This window comes from Stenella coeruleoalba (genome assembly GCF_951394435.1).
Source record: "Stenella coeruleoalba genome assembly, chromosome: 2".
Classification (NCBI taxonomy): Eukaryota; Metazoa; Chordata; class Mammalia; order Artiodactyla; family Delphinidae; genus Stenella; species Stenella coeruleoalba.
Genome location: NC_137147.1, coordinates 109,166,493 through 109,181,085, shown reverse-complemented (window position 1 = coordinate 109,181,085; position 14,593 = coordinate 109,166,493). Strand labels below are relative to the sequence as shown.

The 14,593-nt window shown below is 50.5% G+C and overlaps 1 protein-coding gene across 1 annotated transcript in view; it reads left to right on the top strand.

Moving 5' to 3' along the window:
• Window positions 1-2,047: 2,047 nt before the first annotated feature.
• Window positions 2,048-14,593, top strand: part of SLC28A1 (solute carrier family 28 member 1) — a gene marked incomplete at its 3' end in the record, with an annotated part of 46,817 nt that continues 34,271 nt past the window's right edge. The window contains 8 exon segments of the mRNA XM_079913597.1: window positions 2,048-2,212; window positions 3,815-3,926; window positions 4,803-4,914; window positions 5,480-5,500; window positions 5,503-5,570; window positions 7,731-7,819; window positions 11,842-11,906; window positions 11,908-12,032. Of these exon segments, the coding sequence (XP_079769723.1) occupies window positions 3,829-3,926; window positions 4,803-4,914; window positions 5,480-5,500; window positions 5,503-5,570; window positions 7,731-7,819; window positions 11,842-11,906; window positions 11,908-12,032 (578 nt within the window). The 5' untranslated portion in view covers window positions 2,048-2,212; window positions 3,815-3,828.

Here is a 14,593-nt window from a genome sequence, read left to right as displayed (position 1 = left end):
TCCTCTGTGAACACCTGGACTTGCTGTATAGGTGCTAGAAGACCACTGTGCTCTCAGTCTCGTGAGAGTCCCTTCTTACGGAAAGTGTGTAAGAGTTACAAGCAGAGGGCATACGCGTCTAAGATATTTCCTCAGTTTTTTTTTTTAAATAAATTTATTTATTTTTGGCTGCGTTGGGTCTTCGTTGCTGCGCGCGGGCTTTCTCTAGTTGCGGCGAGCTGGGGCTACTCTTCGTTGCGGTGCACGGGCTTCTCATTGCAGTGGATTCTCTTGTTGCAGAGCATGGGCTCTAGGCACGCAGACTCAGTAGTTGTGGCGCACGGGCTTAGCTGCTCCGCGGTATGTGGGATCTTCCCGGACCAGGACTCAAACCCGTGTTCCCTGCATTTGCAGGTGGATTCTTTAACCACTGCGCCACCAGAGAAGTCCCCTTTCTTCGGTTTTTGTATTTTGCTCTGTGTCATCAGAATTTGTACACTCTTTCCAGTTTAGCATATTTCTTCTAGGACTATAGGAATCCCATCTTCCAATGCCCCAAATGAGAAAGGAACCATTGTATTGAATGTCCTTTCTGCTAACCGCCCAGGTGTAAGAGAGAGAGAAGCAGGTTTAGGAAAGAGGAATGACAACCTCATGCTCACGGAACTTGACCAGGGAGGAGCCTCTCTTTTTAGTCACTGCTTGGACTCATGAATAGGTGTGATGAAAAAGGCCTTATCTGTGAAGAGCCAAGAGGTGAGAGCAGGCAAAACTGTGAGAAGAAAATAAGGGGACTGTTGAACGTCCCTTCTGACGAGGTCTGCCTCTTACAGTTCTGAATGTTTCACTCACCCCTTGTAAAAATATCCTCTTCATTATATCAGAGTATGGCAAGGAGAAGGGACTCTCTACCACTCAGACCAAGAATTCCCCTGAAACAGGAGTGGCGCCAGAGAACTGAAGCCAGAAACAGGTAAGGGGTTGCCTCTGAGGAGTGGGACAGGGATGGGAGAGGTGGAGCAGCCTCCTCATTATAAATCCTTCTAAGTGCTTCTGTTTTGTTTTGATTGGAAGGGGGGAAAGATACACGATACACACACACACACACACACACACACACACACACACACACACACACACTGCTATATATATATATAGCAACGTGCAGGCCTTTTTTTTTGTTTGCAGTTTCACATTTATTTTTGGCAGGAAGGAAATCATTGCAAACCTCTTGACTGACAATGTTCGCCCCCTGGAAACGTGCACATTCCACATGTAGTATTTCCCCAGTGATGCTGGATTGTTTATCACATTCAAATGTCCAACAGAAAACCACGACTACCCAGACACCAGCATCTCCACCACTTGGTGGGTGGTGCTGTTAGTCTACAGAGAAGCTCCCTGGAGAAGGGAACAGGAACAGACACTATCAAATCTACAGTAAAATAGGAACAGAGGCAGCCACTTGATTTTGCACAGGCAAAGGCAAGCACTTCAAACCATCCACTCTTCTCGAACCCTGGCACGCCAGCTGTCCATCACAGCACCTTTAAATGCAGAGGCACAAATGTCACAAGTGTTTGACCATAGGGCTGTGTGGTTCTGGATTTCTTGAGAAAGCCATCTTTAATATACAGCGTTGTAAAATGTTGCCAAGTTATAGATTTACAGATTTCCTTTTTATACAACAAGTTCAGATGCTGCAACTGTGACAAGTCTGTGTCATTAGATATATATATATTCCTTGCCTCGCCCTGCTCTGGACCTAGCACCCCAGCCCTGGCTCAGTTCCAGGCCTCACTGTACCACCCCAGTGAGATCATCTCCTCAGGAAACAGGCCACAGGGAGTCAAGTGACACGCCAAGGTCACACAGCTGGATGGGCCACAGCCAGGACCCATGAAGTCCTCCAGCTCTTGTTCTTTCCCTGGGGGCTCATCCCAACCCACCCAGCCTCCCAACCGCCCAGCCTGTGGCTCTCAGCCAAATTCCACCTGAAAAGAGCACTTGGTTTCTAGGGGCCAGGATCGCTGTTGACTGCCCCTCCTTCAGGGCAGGAGCAGGGGAGCAACACAGGGTCTCCTGGCCTGGAGGAGGAGAGCAGTGTGTCCAGGCAGCCCTGAGATGGGACCTGTGACAGCGATGACACCGGCCAGCCTGATGGTGCCAGCCTCTCTGCCAAACACCTCACCTGCATTTGCTCATTTAATCCCCATCAATATTTATTTATGAGGTAGGTACTATTACCTCACGTTTTACAGATGAGGAAACCAGTTAACTTTCAGAACCAGGACTGAATCTAGACCTTTGGGCTCTAAGGGCTCATTTTAAGACAAACAGCCTATTAAATCCTTGTTGGAGAGATCAGGGCACACGAAGATGTCAAGGCTCTAAGGTGCAGCGTAGGGAATGTTTTGGAACAAGTTTGGCTCCTCCTGGATGTGTTGTGCCTCCTGGCTTCTCTCTGGGCACCAAGAGAGGAAGGAGAGGAGAGAGGAGAGGATGGAGGAGGGGGGAAGGGGAGGGGAGAGGGAGCAGGAAAGGGGGGAAGGAGGGGAGGAAGAAGTTAGAAGTGGGCAGAGGCAGAGAAGCAAGTACAGTCCCGTCTGCCCTTCACCGGGGCTTGATGAGGCCCCCTGCCAGGGCAGCTGCAAGCCCATCCCTGTGGAGGCTGCCCATGGTGGCAGGTGTTCTGCTCAGGATGAACCAGATGATGCCACAAACGTTTAGTTTATAATCAAGGCAGCACACAAGCCTCCAACAGAGTGAGTGGGGCACAGTGTGGATCTCCACCCAAAAGAGCAAATTGCAAAAAAGCTGGTATAGTATAAGCCTCTTTTGTAAAATGAATAACCCAAAAGAGTATTCACTTATGAAAAATGTCTGCAGAAAAATTCCACAAGCTCAGTGGTGGTCATATCTGGAAGGCTCAGATTAGAGGGATTTTTAACTTCCTGTGTTTTGTATATTTCTATAATGTTTAAATGTTTGCTGATGCATGTGTAATACTTTGGTAATCAGAATGACAAAAAAAATGTTTTTAAAGAGAAGGGGTACCCCCCACCCTTCATCCATCATGGTTCCCAAACTTCCAAAACAACCAGCCTGTGCTGGTAACTCCGCCTCTGTGTTACCAGGAAGTGTTTATGCATCATAAAGGATTTTGTCCTGAGTGTGTATGATTAATTATTAAGGAGATGTTGTCAATCCTGTCAGATAAGTTTAATGTTTAGTTTGAGGACTGAAATGTTAAAGGCTTTGCCCATTGACTTTGCACACTGTTGCTTCGGTGTCAGTTAAAAAGCCATGGAACCAAAGGGCAAGCTGCGATTTTGTTTTGTTTTCAAGACCACTTAGACCTGAAACACTTTTATTATTTATAGCACTACACTGCTTTCCTTATCTTCAAGCTCAGGAAAATAGATTGCTGTTATAATTACTGATCCAGTGAGGAAAGGGAGACTGTGTAAGATGCAAAACGAACGATAAAACACATGATCCAAAAAACTGAATAGCACTGATGGCAGGTGGAAAAGGAGGCCCCAGGAGGGGATATGGGGAGAGAGAGTAATAAAGCTGAGCTTCCTGGAAGAGGTGGGCCTGTTTGGGAGCAGGAAAGAGTGGAGAGGAAGGCGTTATTGAGGAGGAAGGCAGATTCAGTTATGAGGCAGGAGCTCCGCAGGCCAGGCCTAGAGTGAGGCCCACTTGCCCCGTTTCCTCTTTTCCCTGAGAGAGGCCAGGGTCCCTGCCCCGGCCGTGGCCCTGGGCTCTGGAGACCGTGCTGGACAAAGCCAGGTGGGAGGCCCAGCCAACTCCAACTCTGGACTCTGCCCAGGAATTTCCACTGAGATGAGAAGACAGGCCAAAACGCAAGCAGGTTGGATCCAGCCCGTCCCCATGGAAACACGCTTCCATCTCCCTGAGAGGGACTTGTTGACCACAAATATGTGAGTAGGAAGAAGAGCCTGCCCCTCTCCGTGCAGCTGTGTGTCTGTGTTTGCGTATGTGCATGGGTGGCTGGGCTTTCCCAGGCTCTGCCTGTGTGAGTACTTCCCTACGTGGGCCTGCTCATGTGTGCCCTTGCATGTGTGCTCCTGGGTATGTGAGCTTAGCCAGTCTGGTGCTTGGGCAAGGTAGGGTGCTACCTAAGGGGAAGAAAAAGAGGGGGGACAGGAGTGAAGAGAGATGGAGTCGTCGTTAGGGCTCTTATTTACAGATGAGTTTAGGCCTATGTACTGAGCTTCAGCAAAGAAAAAAAAAGAAAGAAAGAAAAAGAAAAAAAAAAAGGACTATATTGGCTCCTGTAATTGAAAAGCCCAGGGGTAGTACTGGTTTCAGGCATAGTTGGATCCAGGGACTGGAATGTTGTCTTCAGGATATTGTCTCTCCATCTTTCAGAGATGAGAGAGTGTAATACAATGAAAATATCACTTAATGGCAATGGTTTTAACCTGTTGCGGTGAGTGATGAAAGCTAAGACCTGTCTTCAGAAAAACGCCTTTCAGATACATACACATGCTATACACAATTCCTTCCTTTCCTTCTCTTTGAAGTGGGCAGGCCTTGCCCTGTTTCTGCCTGACCTCCCAGATTTACAAGGACTTGCCTCTCACAGGTTCAGGAGTGCAGGGAGCGGGGGCCTTCCTCTGTCACTGGGGCCCCTGGCACAATGAGGGTTGAGCTCTGGGACGGGAGAGGCTATGCCAGGCCACAGCTCCCCGCTCCCCGCCTCCTCCCTTCCATCCTCTGCCCTTCGCCCAGCCGCTCATCTGGGTCCTGCCTAGCCTCCCCTTTCAGCTTTGGGCCCTGACTTTGTCTTTCAGCTGCAAGGTCTGGTGCACGGAGGACGACACACCGAGCCTAAGAGAGGCCAGCTCTCTCACATCAGCGGCTGGTGGTTTGGAGAACATGGGGGCTGAGCTGTTGGAAAGCCTGGCCTGTCCCCTCCTCCACGCTGGTTTGGCCCCGCCTGGTGAGAGGGGCCTTTGTTCATCATCTTCCTCCCGCCCCCACCTCCTCCTCACCTCTTTGCTTGAACACTTATGACCCCCGCGGTGTGTTGACCTCCTCCACACAGAGCAGCCCCCTTAATCACTCATTAAACATCTGTGCACACCTATCATATGCCAGTAGAGCCTGCCCTCGTCAGAAAGGTCAGGGAGGGGCTCACCCAGGAAGTGACATTTCAGCTGTGATCTGAATGATAAGGAGGAAGGTACTTCCCTGGCCATCCAGTGGTTAAGACTCTGTGCTTCCACTGTGGGGGGGGGGGGTGGTGGTGAGGGGGGCGTGGGTTCGATCCTTGGTTGGGGAACTAGGATCCCACATGCCTCGCCACACAGCCAAAAAAATAAGAAATTAAAGGATAAGTCCCCAGTCCACTCCCGAGGCGACTGTGGGCACACTGGTGGCAGCCTGGGTCTCTCCGCACTCCAGGCCCCCAGCTGTAATTCTCGCGTGAGGCGGGAAGCACAGTCTGATCCATCTCTGGTGGCTTTAGGAGGAAGGCCGGGACCCTGGCACAGTGACTCAAGCCCTGCAGAAGTCAGGGACAGCGGGAGCAAGGCTGGCCCGGAGCCCTCCTCAGGGTGGTAGGTCGTCTCCAGGAAGGATGTGGGCTGGCCCGGGGAGGAGGCCCCTGTGGGGAACCTGGCCTCCTGACAGGGAAGGGGCTCACTGGACCTTTGCTGAAGAAAGGAGTAAACGTGTTTTAGCCAACAGATGAGTCCTGCTGACCTCGGCCTCAGAGGTGAGCCAGGCCAGAGGTTCCCAATCTGCTTTGAAGCGGCCAGAATGAAAATCCCATGGGGGACCCCAATTTATACTGAGGGGCTGCTCTGGTTGAAGTTGGATGGAGGCCCTGAACCAGCCTGGTCCCCTCTTTACTCCCCATCTGCCTTCTACCCCATTCGGTCTCTGGGACACCTCAGGGAACCTTGAAGCTTAGTTTGAAAGCCCCTAGACTGGGCCAGGCCCCTCCTTTCACATGGGGAGGCTGAAGCCCAGAGAGGGAGAGAGATGGACCCAGGTCACACAGGCAGCAAATCGAATCGAGAGCTTGGCCTCCTGACACCCAGGCCTACTGCGGGGGGCGGGGGGGTCCTGACTGGCCAGATCCTGAGCTGATGAGAGCGTGTTGCCCAAAACTTGGCTTCTGTGCACCAGTGCCAAATCGAATCTTGGAGACAGAGTTTTGGGTGAAGTAGAAAAACATAGCTTTATTGCTTTGCCAGGCAAAGGGAGACACAGCCGGCTCCCGCCTTCGAAAACCCTCCACCCAGGAGCATTTGGTGAGGAGTTTTATAGCAATGGTTCAAGGGTGGGGTGGCTGACAAGACTAGGGTGTGTGTAGGGCCTGCACCCCTTTACTTTTGTTTCAGGTAATCTTCTTTTTTTTTTTTGCGGTACGCAGGCCTCTCACTGCTGCGGCCTCTCCCGTTGTGGAGCACAGGTTCCGGACGCGCAGGCTCAGCGGCCATGGCTCACGGGCCCAGCCGCTCCGCGGCATGTAGGATCCTCCCGGACCGGGGCACGAACCCGCGTCCCCTGCATCCGCAGGCGGACTCTCAACCACTACGCCACTAGGGAAGCCCTCAGGTAATCTTCTTGATGAGCTTCTCTGGTTCCTTTAATCTGGGCTCAGGTGGTCTTTTCTGGAATGAAGAACGCTGACATTTCCCATCTGTTGGGTTTTAGTTCTGTAAAGAGCTCAAAGATATTGTTATGTGTTTCCCTTGAAGGGGACCCAGGACCCTGCCCCAAGGCTGCACTATTGTTTCTTGGCTGTTCCTCCCTTGTCTCTGCATCCCTTCCCTTCCCTGATTAACAACTGTTTGAATCTGCCCTTTGGGACTCAGGGAAGGTCATGGAGGCTGGAGTCTGTTCCCTACAAACAAGAAACGGGGGACATAGGCTTCTGTGCCCAGAAGGCCCTTAGGGTCCTGCTCGGTCTCAAGCATTGAGCCAGGTGGGGTTGCGGATTCCATCTGTCTGCCTTGGGATGAGATTGAGGAAAAATGCCTTACTTAGGAGGTGGGCAGTGGGGACAGAGAGAGGGGAGAGAGTTTCCTTTAAAAAGTGACTGGTGGCTGAATGAGTGTGAGTGAGCATCTCCTACGTGCTCAGCCAGGGAGACCTCAGAGGTATTCAGGTACCAGCCTTTCCTCCAGGGACAGACAAGTGACCAAGTGACCCGACAAGAATTGGCATTTGCACCGGGTCCAGAAGACAGTGGGGCTGTGTGACAGCTGCCAGTGGACTGTTCACACTTCCTCTCTCTGGGAGGTGCTGTTGACTCAGAGGATAATGTCCCACAGGAGTAAATGCAGAGCTGGGCGCCTCCCCACATGGCTCCTCAGACAGCTGGAAATGGGACAGGGGAGGGGAGGCAGCCATCGTGGTTTGTGCATTTCTGTATGTTGATAAGGTTCTTCCTTATTGTCTCAGTTGGTTCCTTCCCAAACCCTGGAGGCAGGATTATCACCGGGGTAGTGGTGCTCCTCCAGGCTGAGACACAGCTGGTACAGACAGAGGCCGGAAGGAGCGGACGGCCTGAGCCATTCCTTAGTTTGCTCTGGGCAAGGGTTGCCCTGTAACCCTGTGGGATGTCAAGGCCAGTGCCTGGCTCGCCCCATGTTGCCATTTTACTGGGGACGTACCTGAGTGGCTTCTACCTGGAGGTGTTGAGAATCCCCACAGGGGTGGGAGTCAGGGGCGCCACTCATAGACCCTGCTGGTCTTCTCCCCAAGAGGAGCCTGCAGCCAGCCCTGAGGGTGAGACGCTTCTGCAGGGAGCACGCACAGCTGCTTCGATGGATCTGCACAGGCCTGCTATGTACTGGTGAGCTTGGGGCCCAGCCCCACCAGGGAGACAGACACTCCTGCTTAGCCCCATGGCTCCCACCACCCAGGTTTCAGCCACCTCCACCCCAGCCATCCATGTCTCAGGGCAGGGTCATTCACTTACCCAATAACTCAACAAAGGTTTGTTGAGCACCAACTCAGGGCCAGCTCTTGTTCCAGAAGCTGGGGAATGAGAATTGAACCAGACCAGATCTTGTTCCCAAGGTACTCTCTGATCAGTAAGGGAGAGGGGAACAAATATTTCCACATGATGCCGAGAGCCATCTGGGAGCACCAAGGAAGGATGTGGGGGTGATCAGGGAGGACTTCCAGGAGGAGGTAACATTCCAGTCTCACAGATTGAACAGGAGTTAACCAGGTAAAAGGGGAAGGACAATAGGAGTGAGAAGGCAGAGGAACACACAAGCAAAGGTGAAAACCTGCAGTATGTGGGCAGGCAGCTGATAAACATTCAAGTGTGGCTGGAGGGTAAAGTTCTAGACCGGGAGTGCCAGAGGATGAGGCTGGAGGGATGAGAAGGGGCCAGGTATTGGGAGGGAGTTGGAGAAACTTGGATTTTACCTCCAAGGCCAGAGAGAGCCATTGAAGGATTTAAACCGGGAAGTGTCAAGTTTGGATTCACATTGTGGAAACCCAGAAGAGGCAGGCGGGAAAGACGGGAGAAGGAGATGTTCAGGACCACGTTCCAGATGGGAGAAGATGAAGTGCTGGAGGATGGAAGGGGGCGGATCTGAGAAATCTTCGAGAAGCCACACCAGCCAGACTTGGGAGCTGATCACCTGTGCAGGATGAAGGAGGCCCTGGAATCCAGGATGCCTCAGGGTTCTGCTTGGACCACGGGGCTGGGTGATACTGCCCACCAGAGCTAGGGAACAGGGGTGGAGGAGGGGATCTCAGCAGGGAGGGGGATGGCGAGTTGTTTCGGACAGTGTGTTGGAGGTAACCGCTGCCAGGCCCTCCAGGAGGAGAAGAGGTTTCCCAGGGGTGCGTGGAGAACAAATTGAGCGGTGGTTCATGGATGGAAACCTGGGGACTGGCCACACGGAAGGAATTAGAGAGGGAGAGGAGTCCTGAGACAGCCTGAGAAGGCGTGCAGGTGGGGGCAGCAGCAGGACACCAGGAGCAGAGTCGGTGCAGAAGCCCAGGGAGCAAAGGGTTTCAAGAAGGAGGGGAAGATCACCAGCATCTCTGCGGTAAGGGGACCAGCGGGCCAAGGATGGAGCAGTGTCCGTGGGATTTAGGGACAAGGAAGTCATGGTGACTTAGGGTGGACTTGCAAAAGCTGGATGGAGAACAGGAGGAGAGGCAGTGTAGACAGTAAGTCTAGACAGCTCTTGTGAGAAATTTTTTAATGAGAACTGGGTGGGAATATTAAAGGAAGGCTGTGGCAGTGTCAAGGAAGGGGGTGTGTTTGTGAAGGGAGACACTTTGACTGTGTTTCTGAGCTGAGGCAGGGAGTTTGTAGAAAAAGGGGAAGAGCGAGGAGGTGGAGATGACCGGTGGAGCAAGGTCCCCTGGGCACGGGGAAGGAGGGGTCCAGGGCCCAGGCGGAGAGGCGGGTCCTCACAGCTGGAGGCTCGATTTGGCTTGGCAGGTGGGAGATGGACAGGGGAGGTGGGTGTGGATGCAGAGGCCTTCGTGGGGACTACACAGGGGAGAGGACATGGAGGCATGACAGCAGGGGCCCCAGTCTTCATGATGAAATCAAAAGCAGGATGCCCTGCTGCGATGGGGCTGGTTCATGGCCCTGGCAGCTTCCTCCTCAAGGTGTCAGACACCGTGAAGTCTTCCTTTGGCAGGAGCTGAGCAGGGCCGTCTTGGTTCCCCTTGCGTCCACCTTCACTCAGACTCAGATTTGTTTCTCTTGAAGAAATGATTGCATTCCTTCTAGCAGATAATGGAAATGACCTACCATATCCTATTTCCACTTTTGTCTTGGCTGTCAGGAACTCAGTCTCAATCATTAAATTCTCCCTTACTTTCTCCATGTTCGGGATTTTGATTCCCTCCAGCTCTTTGATATCTTTGTTGTATCATGTCTTCTATGGCAAGGCTCTTCACGTACTTTCTGAAGTAGGTGTGGTAGAGAAATGAAGCTCATGCTCTCAGCATTTAGTCTGAGCCATAGCAATGGCTTCCTCGCCTTAGGTGGGCTTTCTCCATGGCTGACTGACAGGGAGGGCCTCAGCGTCCCCAATCTCAGAAGAGTGTACCTCTTGCCCATATTTCCAGCCAAGTCCCTGGAGGCCTTTGATGGGCCTAGCTCGGGTCATGTGCCCATCCCTGGGCCCAGGGGATGCTGTGGTCTCCCCCCCCTGAAGTGGGTCAGACACCGCGGGACCACATGGGCTAAGAGTAGGGAGGGGTTGCCCAAAAGGAACAGAAAATCCTATCACTGGAGAGGTGAATGGATCCTAGAAGGATGAAAATACTTCCTAATACATGTTTCTCCCGTGTCCTGCCCTGGAGGACTTGTCCACACAGCCCTCTCTCCTACACGATGTGCTGGTCCCTGCTGGCCGCAGACAGACCCAGGTTGGAATTCCAGTCCAATTTCCTCCCTGTGTGAGTCACTTCACTTCTCATCTCTAAATGGGGATCACCACAGTACCGACCCATGAAATGGGTGTGAGGAGTAATTCTGGCAGTGCTATAAATCGTGCTGACCTTGGTGCCTGTCTCCCACCAGCTCCCCCTCCTTTGACTTCCCACAGCCCTATGCCTGCATCCCTGGCGCTGCCCTGCAGAGCCTCACCTGTGTGCTTCTAACTAACCCCCATACAGGTGTCCCAGCCCACAAACTTCTGCGTCAGAGAAAAGCAACTTTATTTTTCATAACTTGACTTATGGAAAGTAAAGTTTCTATTTCAATTTCATTGTTCCAAGTGAGGGATAGGAACTGAACGTCTGTCAGTGTGGAATATGCCTTCACCTCTTTCTTCAGGAGTCCCTGGGGGTGATTATCCACGATCAGTTCTCAAGGGTCTGCTAACCTGTCCACTTCCCCAACTGGTCCTGGGTTCTCTGCCACTGCAAGTAGCCGTGGAGACACCCCCATCTCCATCGTGGGCCTGTTCTGGTCTCCTTTCTGTCTGAGCCACTCATAGAGATCATTTCCTCTGCTTCGGTGCCTGCTGAGGTGTGCGGAACCTTAGAAGCCTTCTTCTACCTGCCCATGCGTTCCACGCGTATTCCTCTCCGTGACATTTTGCTGCCTCCCTGGGGCAGGACGCCTTTGCTTGCAATGCCACAAATATGCCTGGGCCTTTGCCACCTCCCCTGGCTTAGAGTCCTCTTCTCTGGGACCCACGGGTATCCTCTAACTAGTTTGGCAGCAGAGGGGGAGGGGGAGGGATTACGCTTACTCAAAATGTTCCATCCCACATTTTTTATCCAATGGAAATGTTATAAGTCCTTTCCATTCTTCAAGGGCTCTGGCTCTTGAAATTCATAAGCCAGGGAGAGATAGTTCCCCTCTGCTATCTGCTATCATATTCCTCTCTTGAGGTATAGCACAGACTGGCCTAGCAGCTCAAATGGGGAGAAGGGCAAAGGGGGAAAAGGAAATTCCAGGAAGAAAAATGGTCACTGATGAATATTCAGAACGGGATCCTGACACACAAGTGAATGTCTTCCTGGAGCCACTGACTTATCCATCTCTGTCCTCCTCGGAACCTAGTGTGGCTCTGGAACATAGCAGGCGCTCCGTTGATGCTCAGAGACTCATGCTGTCTTGCCTCCTCCTTAAACATCTCCCTCAGCACTTCGGTCAGCACTTTATAGTTTGCAAAGCCCTTTTACACACATTCTGTCAATTAACTTCATAATGACCCTCTGACAAAATAGAGACAATGGTGCTCATTTCCAGACAAAGAAACTAAGGCTCAGGGAGCTCTGGCTGGAGTAAGGTGGAGCTGGAGGATTGGGCTGGGGGGTCCTGCAGCCGCCAGTGTCATTATGGATGACCCCGTCTCTGTTTCATCCTCCACCTACTCCCAGCATTTGCTGCCTTCCTGCTGATGGCCTGCCTCCTGGATTTCCAGAGGGCCCTCACCTGTGTGGTGAGGTGTCCTCACCCGTGTGGACCTCGTCTTCCTGGCCCACAGCCTGCTGAAGAGGCCGCTGGGGCCAAAGCTGCTGAGGTGTGTCAAGCCTCTGGGGCATCCCGGCCCGAACCTCTGGTTTAAGAGGTAAGTGAGGCCCCAGGGGAGTATGGGGGTGGGCAGGCACATTGGCAGAGGGCCGCTGAGTCAGCTGCGGGGTCACAGCCAGGGCTGGGTGGGGAGGTCCTTTGTCCTTGTCGCACCAGAGGGCTCCTGGGCCATGGAGAGCACATGTTACTTGCCTGCCTCCTGGGAGCCCCGGAGCAGGTGTTGCTGGGTGGCTTCAGAGGCATCTTTGTGCCATCTTTGTGGCGTTTTGCCAGTTCCCACCTGATTCTCTGCTCCAGTTAAAACAGGTGCCTATGATACCTGAGGACAGGAATCAACAGTTTCCTAAATTCAGATATCCCAGCCCATTCAAGCAGGGAGGACCCATATCAGTGCCTCCTATCAGATCACCTGGAGCATGCGTGAGACATACAGCTGCAGGGGACCACCCCTGGAGTCTGATTCAGCAGTCTGAATTGAGGTCCAGGAATCAATATTTTTTTTAACTTTTTATTTTATATTGGAGTATAGTTGATTAACAATGCTATGATAGTTTCAGGTGTACAGCAAAGTGATTCAGTTAAACATATACATGTATCTATTCTTATTGAAATTCTTTTCCCTTTAGTTAATGTTTTTAGTTAGCCACCAGGGGATTCTGATGTAGCCGGCCATGTTCCTGAACAACAGTTTGGGATCCCCTGGTTTTTAAACTGAGTTCCTTAGAGCTCTGGAAACCTTGGAGGTACCATAGGGCAGGTGAGGGAGATTGGAGAGGGGAACATCAGACACCCTGCCTCCCAGTCTCCATTTCAACCAGACAGCTCTATTTTATCTGTTTTATAAACAGGTTTACAAAAAAAAAAAAAAAATTAGCTGGAAAAAAATGTTTCTATGGCTTAAAAAAGGTACTCTTTTTTTGTTGATGAAGAAACTGGTGCCCAAAGATAATCAATGAGTAAGCCAGGCAGGTGCAGGGCATAATGGTGTTTCCCAAAGTAAGATCCCCGTACCACAGCAAAATGCTTTGAGCCAGCCTATAAACAAAGTTTTAGTTTTATTTATACACAGATTTGTTTTTACATTTGCCTTCTCTTTATTAAATAGATTTATAAAAGGATTTATTTTTACAGTCATCTTCTGTTTATGACAAATCACTGATACTGGTTTTCCATTTGAGGTATTGTTATAAAGTTTCCTTTAAAAAAACATATGCAGGTAGGGAGTTCCTTGGTGGTCTAGTGGTTAGGATTTGGTGCTTTCACCGCCATGGCCCCAGGTTCAGTCCCCAGTTGGGGAACTGAGATCCTGCAAGCTGCATGGCATGGCCAAGGAAAAAAAGAAAATACATGCAGATAAACTAGACTGTATAAAAACTAAAATGTTTTGATTCAGAGGACACCGTCAACAAAGTGAAAAGACAACCCACAGAATGGGAGAAAATATTTGCAAATTATATACCAAAAAAAAAAAATCACAGCAAGATACCACTTCCCATCTACTAGGATGGCTGTAACAAAAAAGATAAATGATAGCAAGAGTTGGCAAAGATGCGAAAAAATTTGAAACCCTCATAACACTCCTGAAAGAAATGTAAGATGATGCAGCTGCAATAGAAAACAATGTCAGTTCCTCAAAATGTTATACATGGAGTTACCATACCCAGCATTTCCACTCTTAGGTATATACCTAAGAGAAATGAAAACATATATCCAAAAACTTATATGCAAATGTTCATGGCATCATTATTCATAATAGCCAAAGTGGAAACAATCCAAATGCCCATCAACCATTAAATGGCTGAATAAATTGTGTCTATACATATCATGGAATATTATTTGGTCATAAAAAGAAGGTAGTACTGATAAATGCTACAATAATGACAAAGCTTAAAAACATTATGCTAAGTAAAAGGCACCAGTCACAAAGAACCATATACTGTAGGATTCCATTTATATGAAATGTCCAGAATAGGAAAATCTATAGAGACAGAGAGTAGAGTAGTGATTTTTAAAAAATATTTATTTATTTATTTGGTTGTGCCGGGTCTTAGTTGCGGGAGGTGTGCTCCTTAGTTGCGGCTCATGGGCTCCTTAGTTGTGGCATATGAACTCTTAGTTGCTCATGCATGTGGGATCTAGTTCCCTGACCAGGGATTGAACCCAGGCCTCCCGCATTGGGAGCTCGGAGTCTTAACCACAGCACCACCAGGGAAGTGCCGATTAGTGACTGACTAGGGCTGGAGGGGGATGGGAAGATGGGGGTGGTGAGTAGAGGTGTGGGGTTCCTCTTTGGGCTGATGAAAATGTTCTAAAGTTGATTGCAGTGACGGTTGTACAACCCTGTAAATATACTAAAAACCATTGAACCATACTCTTTTTTAAAAAAATTAATTAATTTTCATTTTTGGCTGCGTTGGGTCTTTGTTGCTGCACCCAGGCTTTCTCTCTAGTTGCAGCGAGCAGGGGCTACTCTTCGTGGCGGTGTTCAGGCTTCTCATTGCGGTGGCTTCTCTTGTTGCAGAGCATGGGTTCTAGGTGCATGGGCTTCAGTAGTTGTGGCACGCGGGCTTCAGTAGTTGTGGCTCGTGGGCTCTAGAG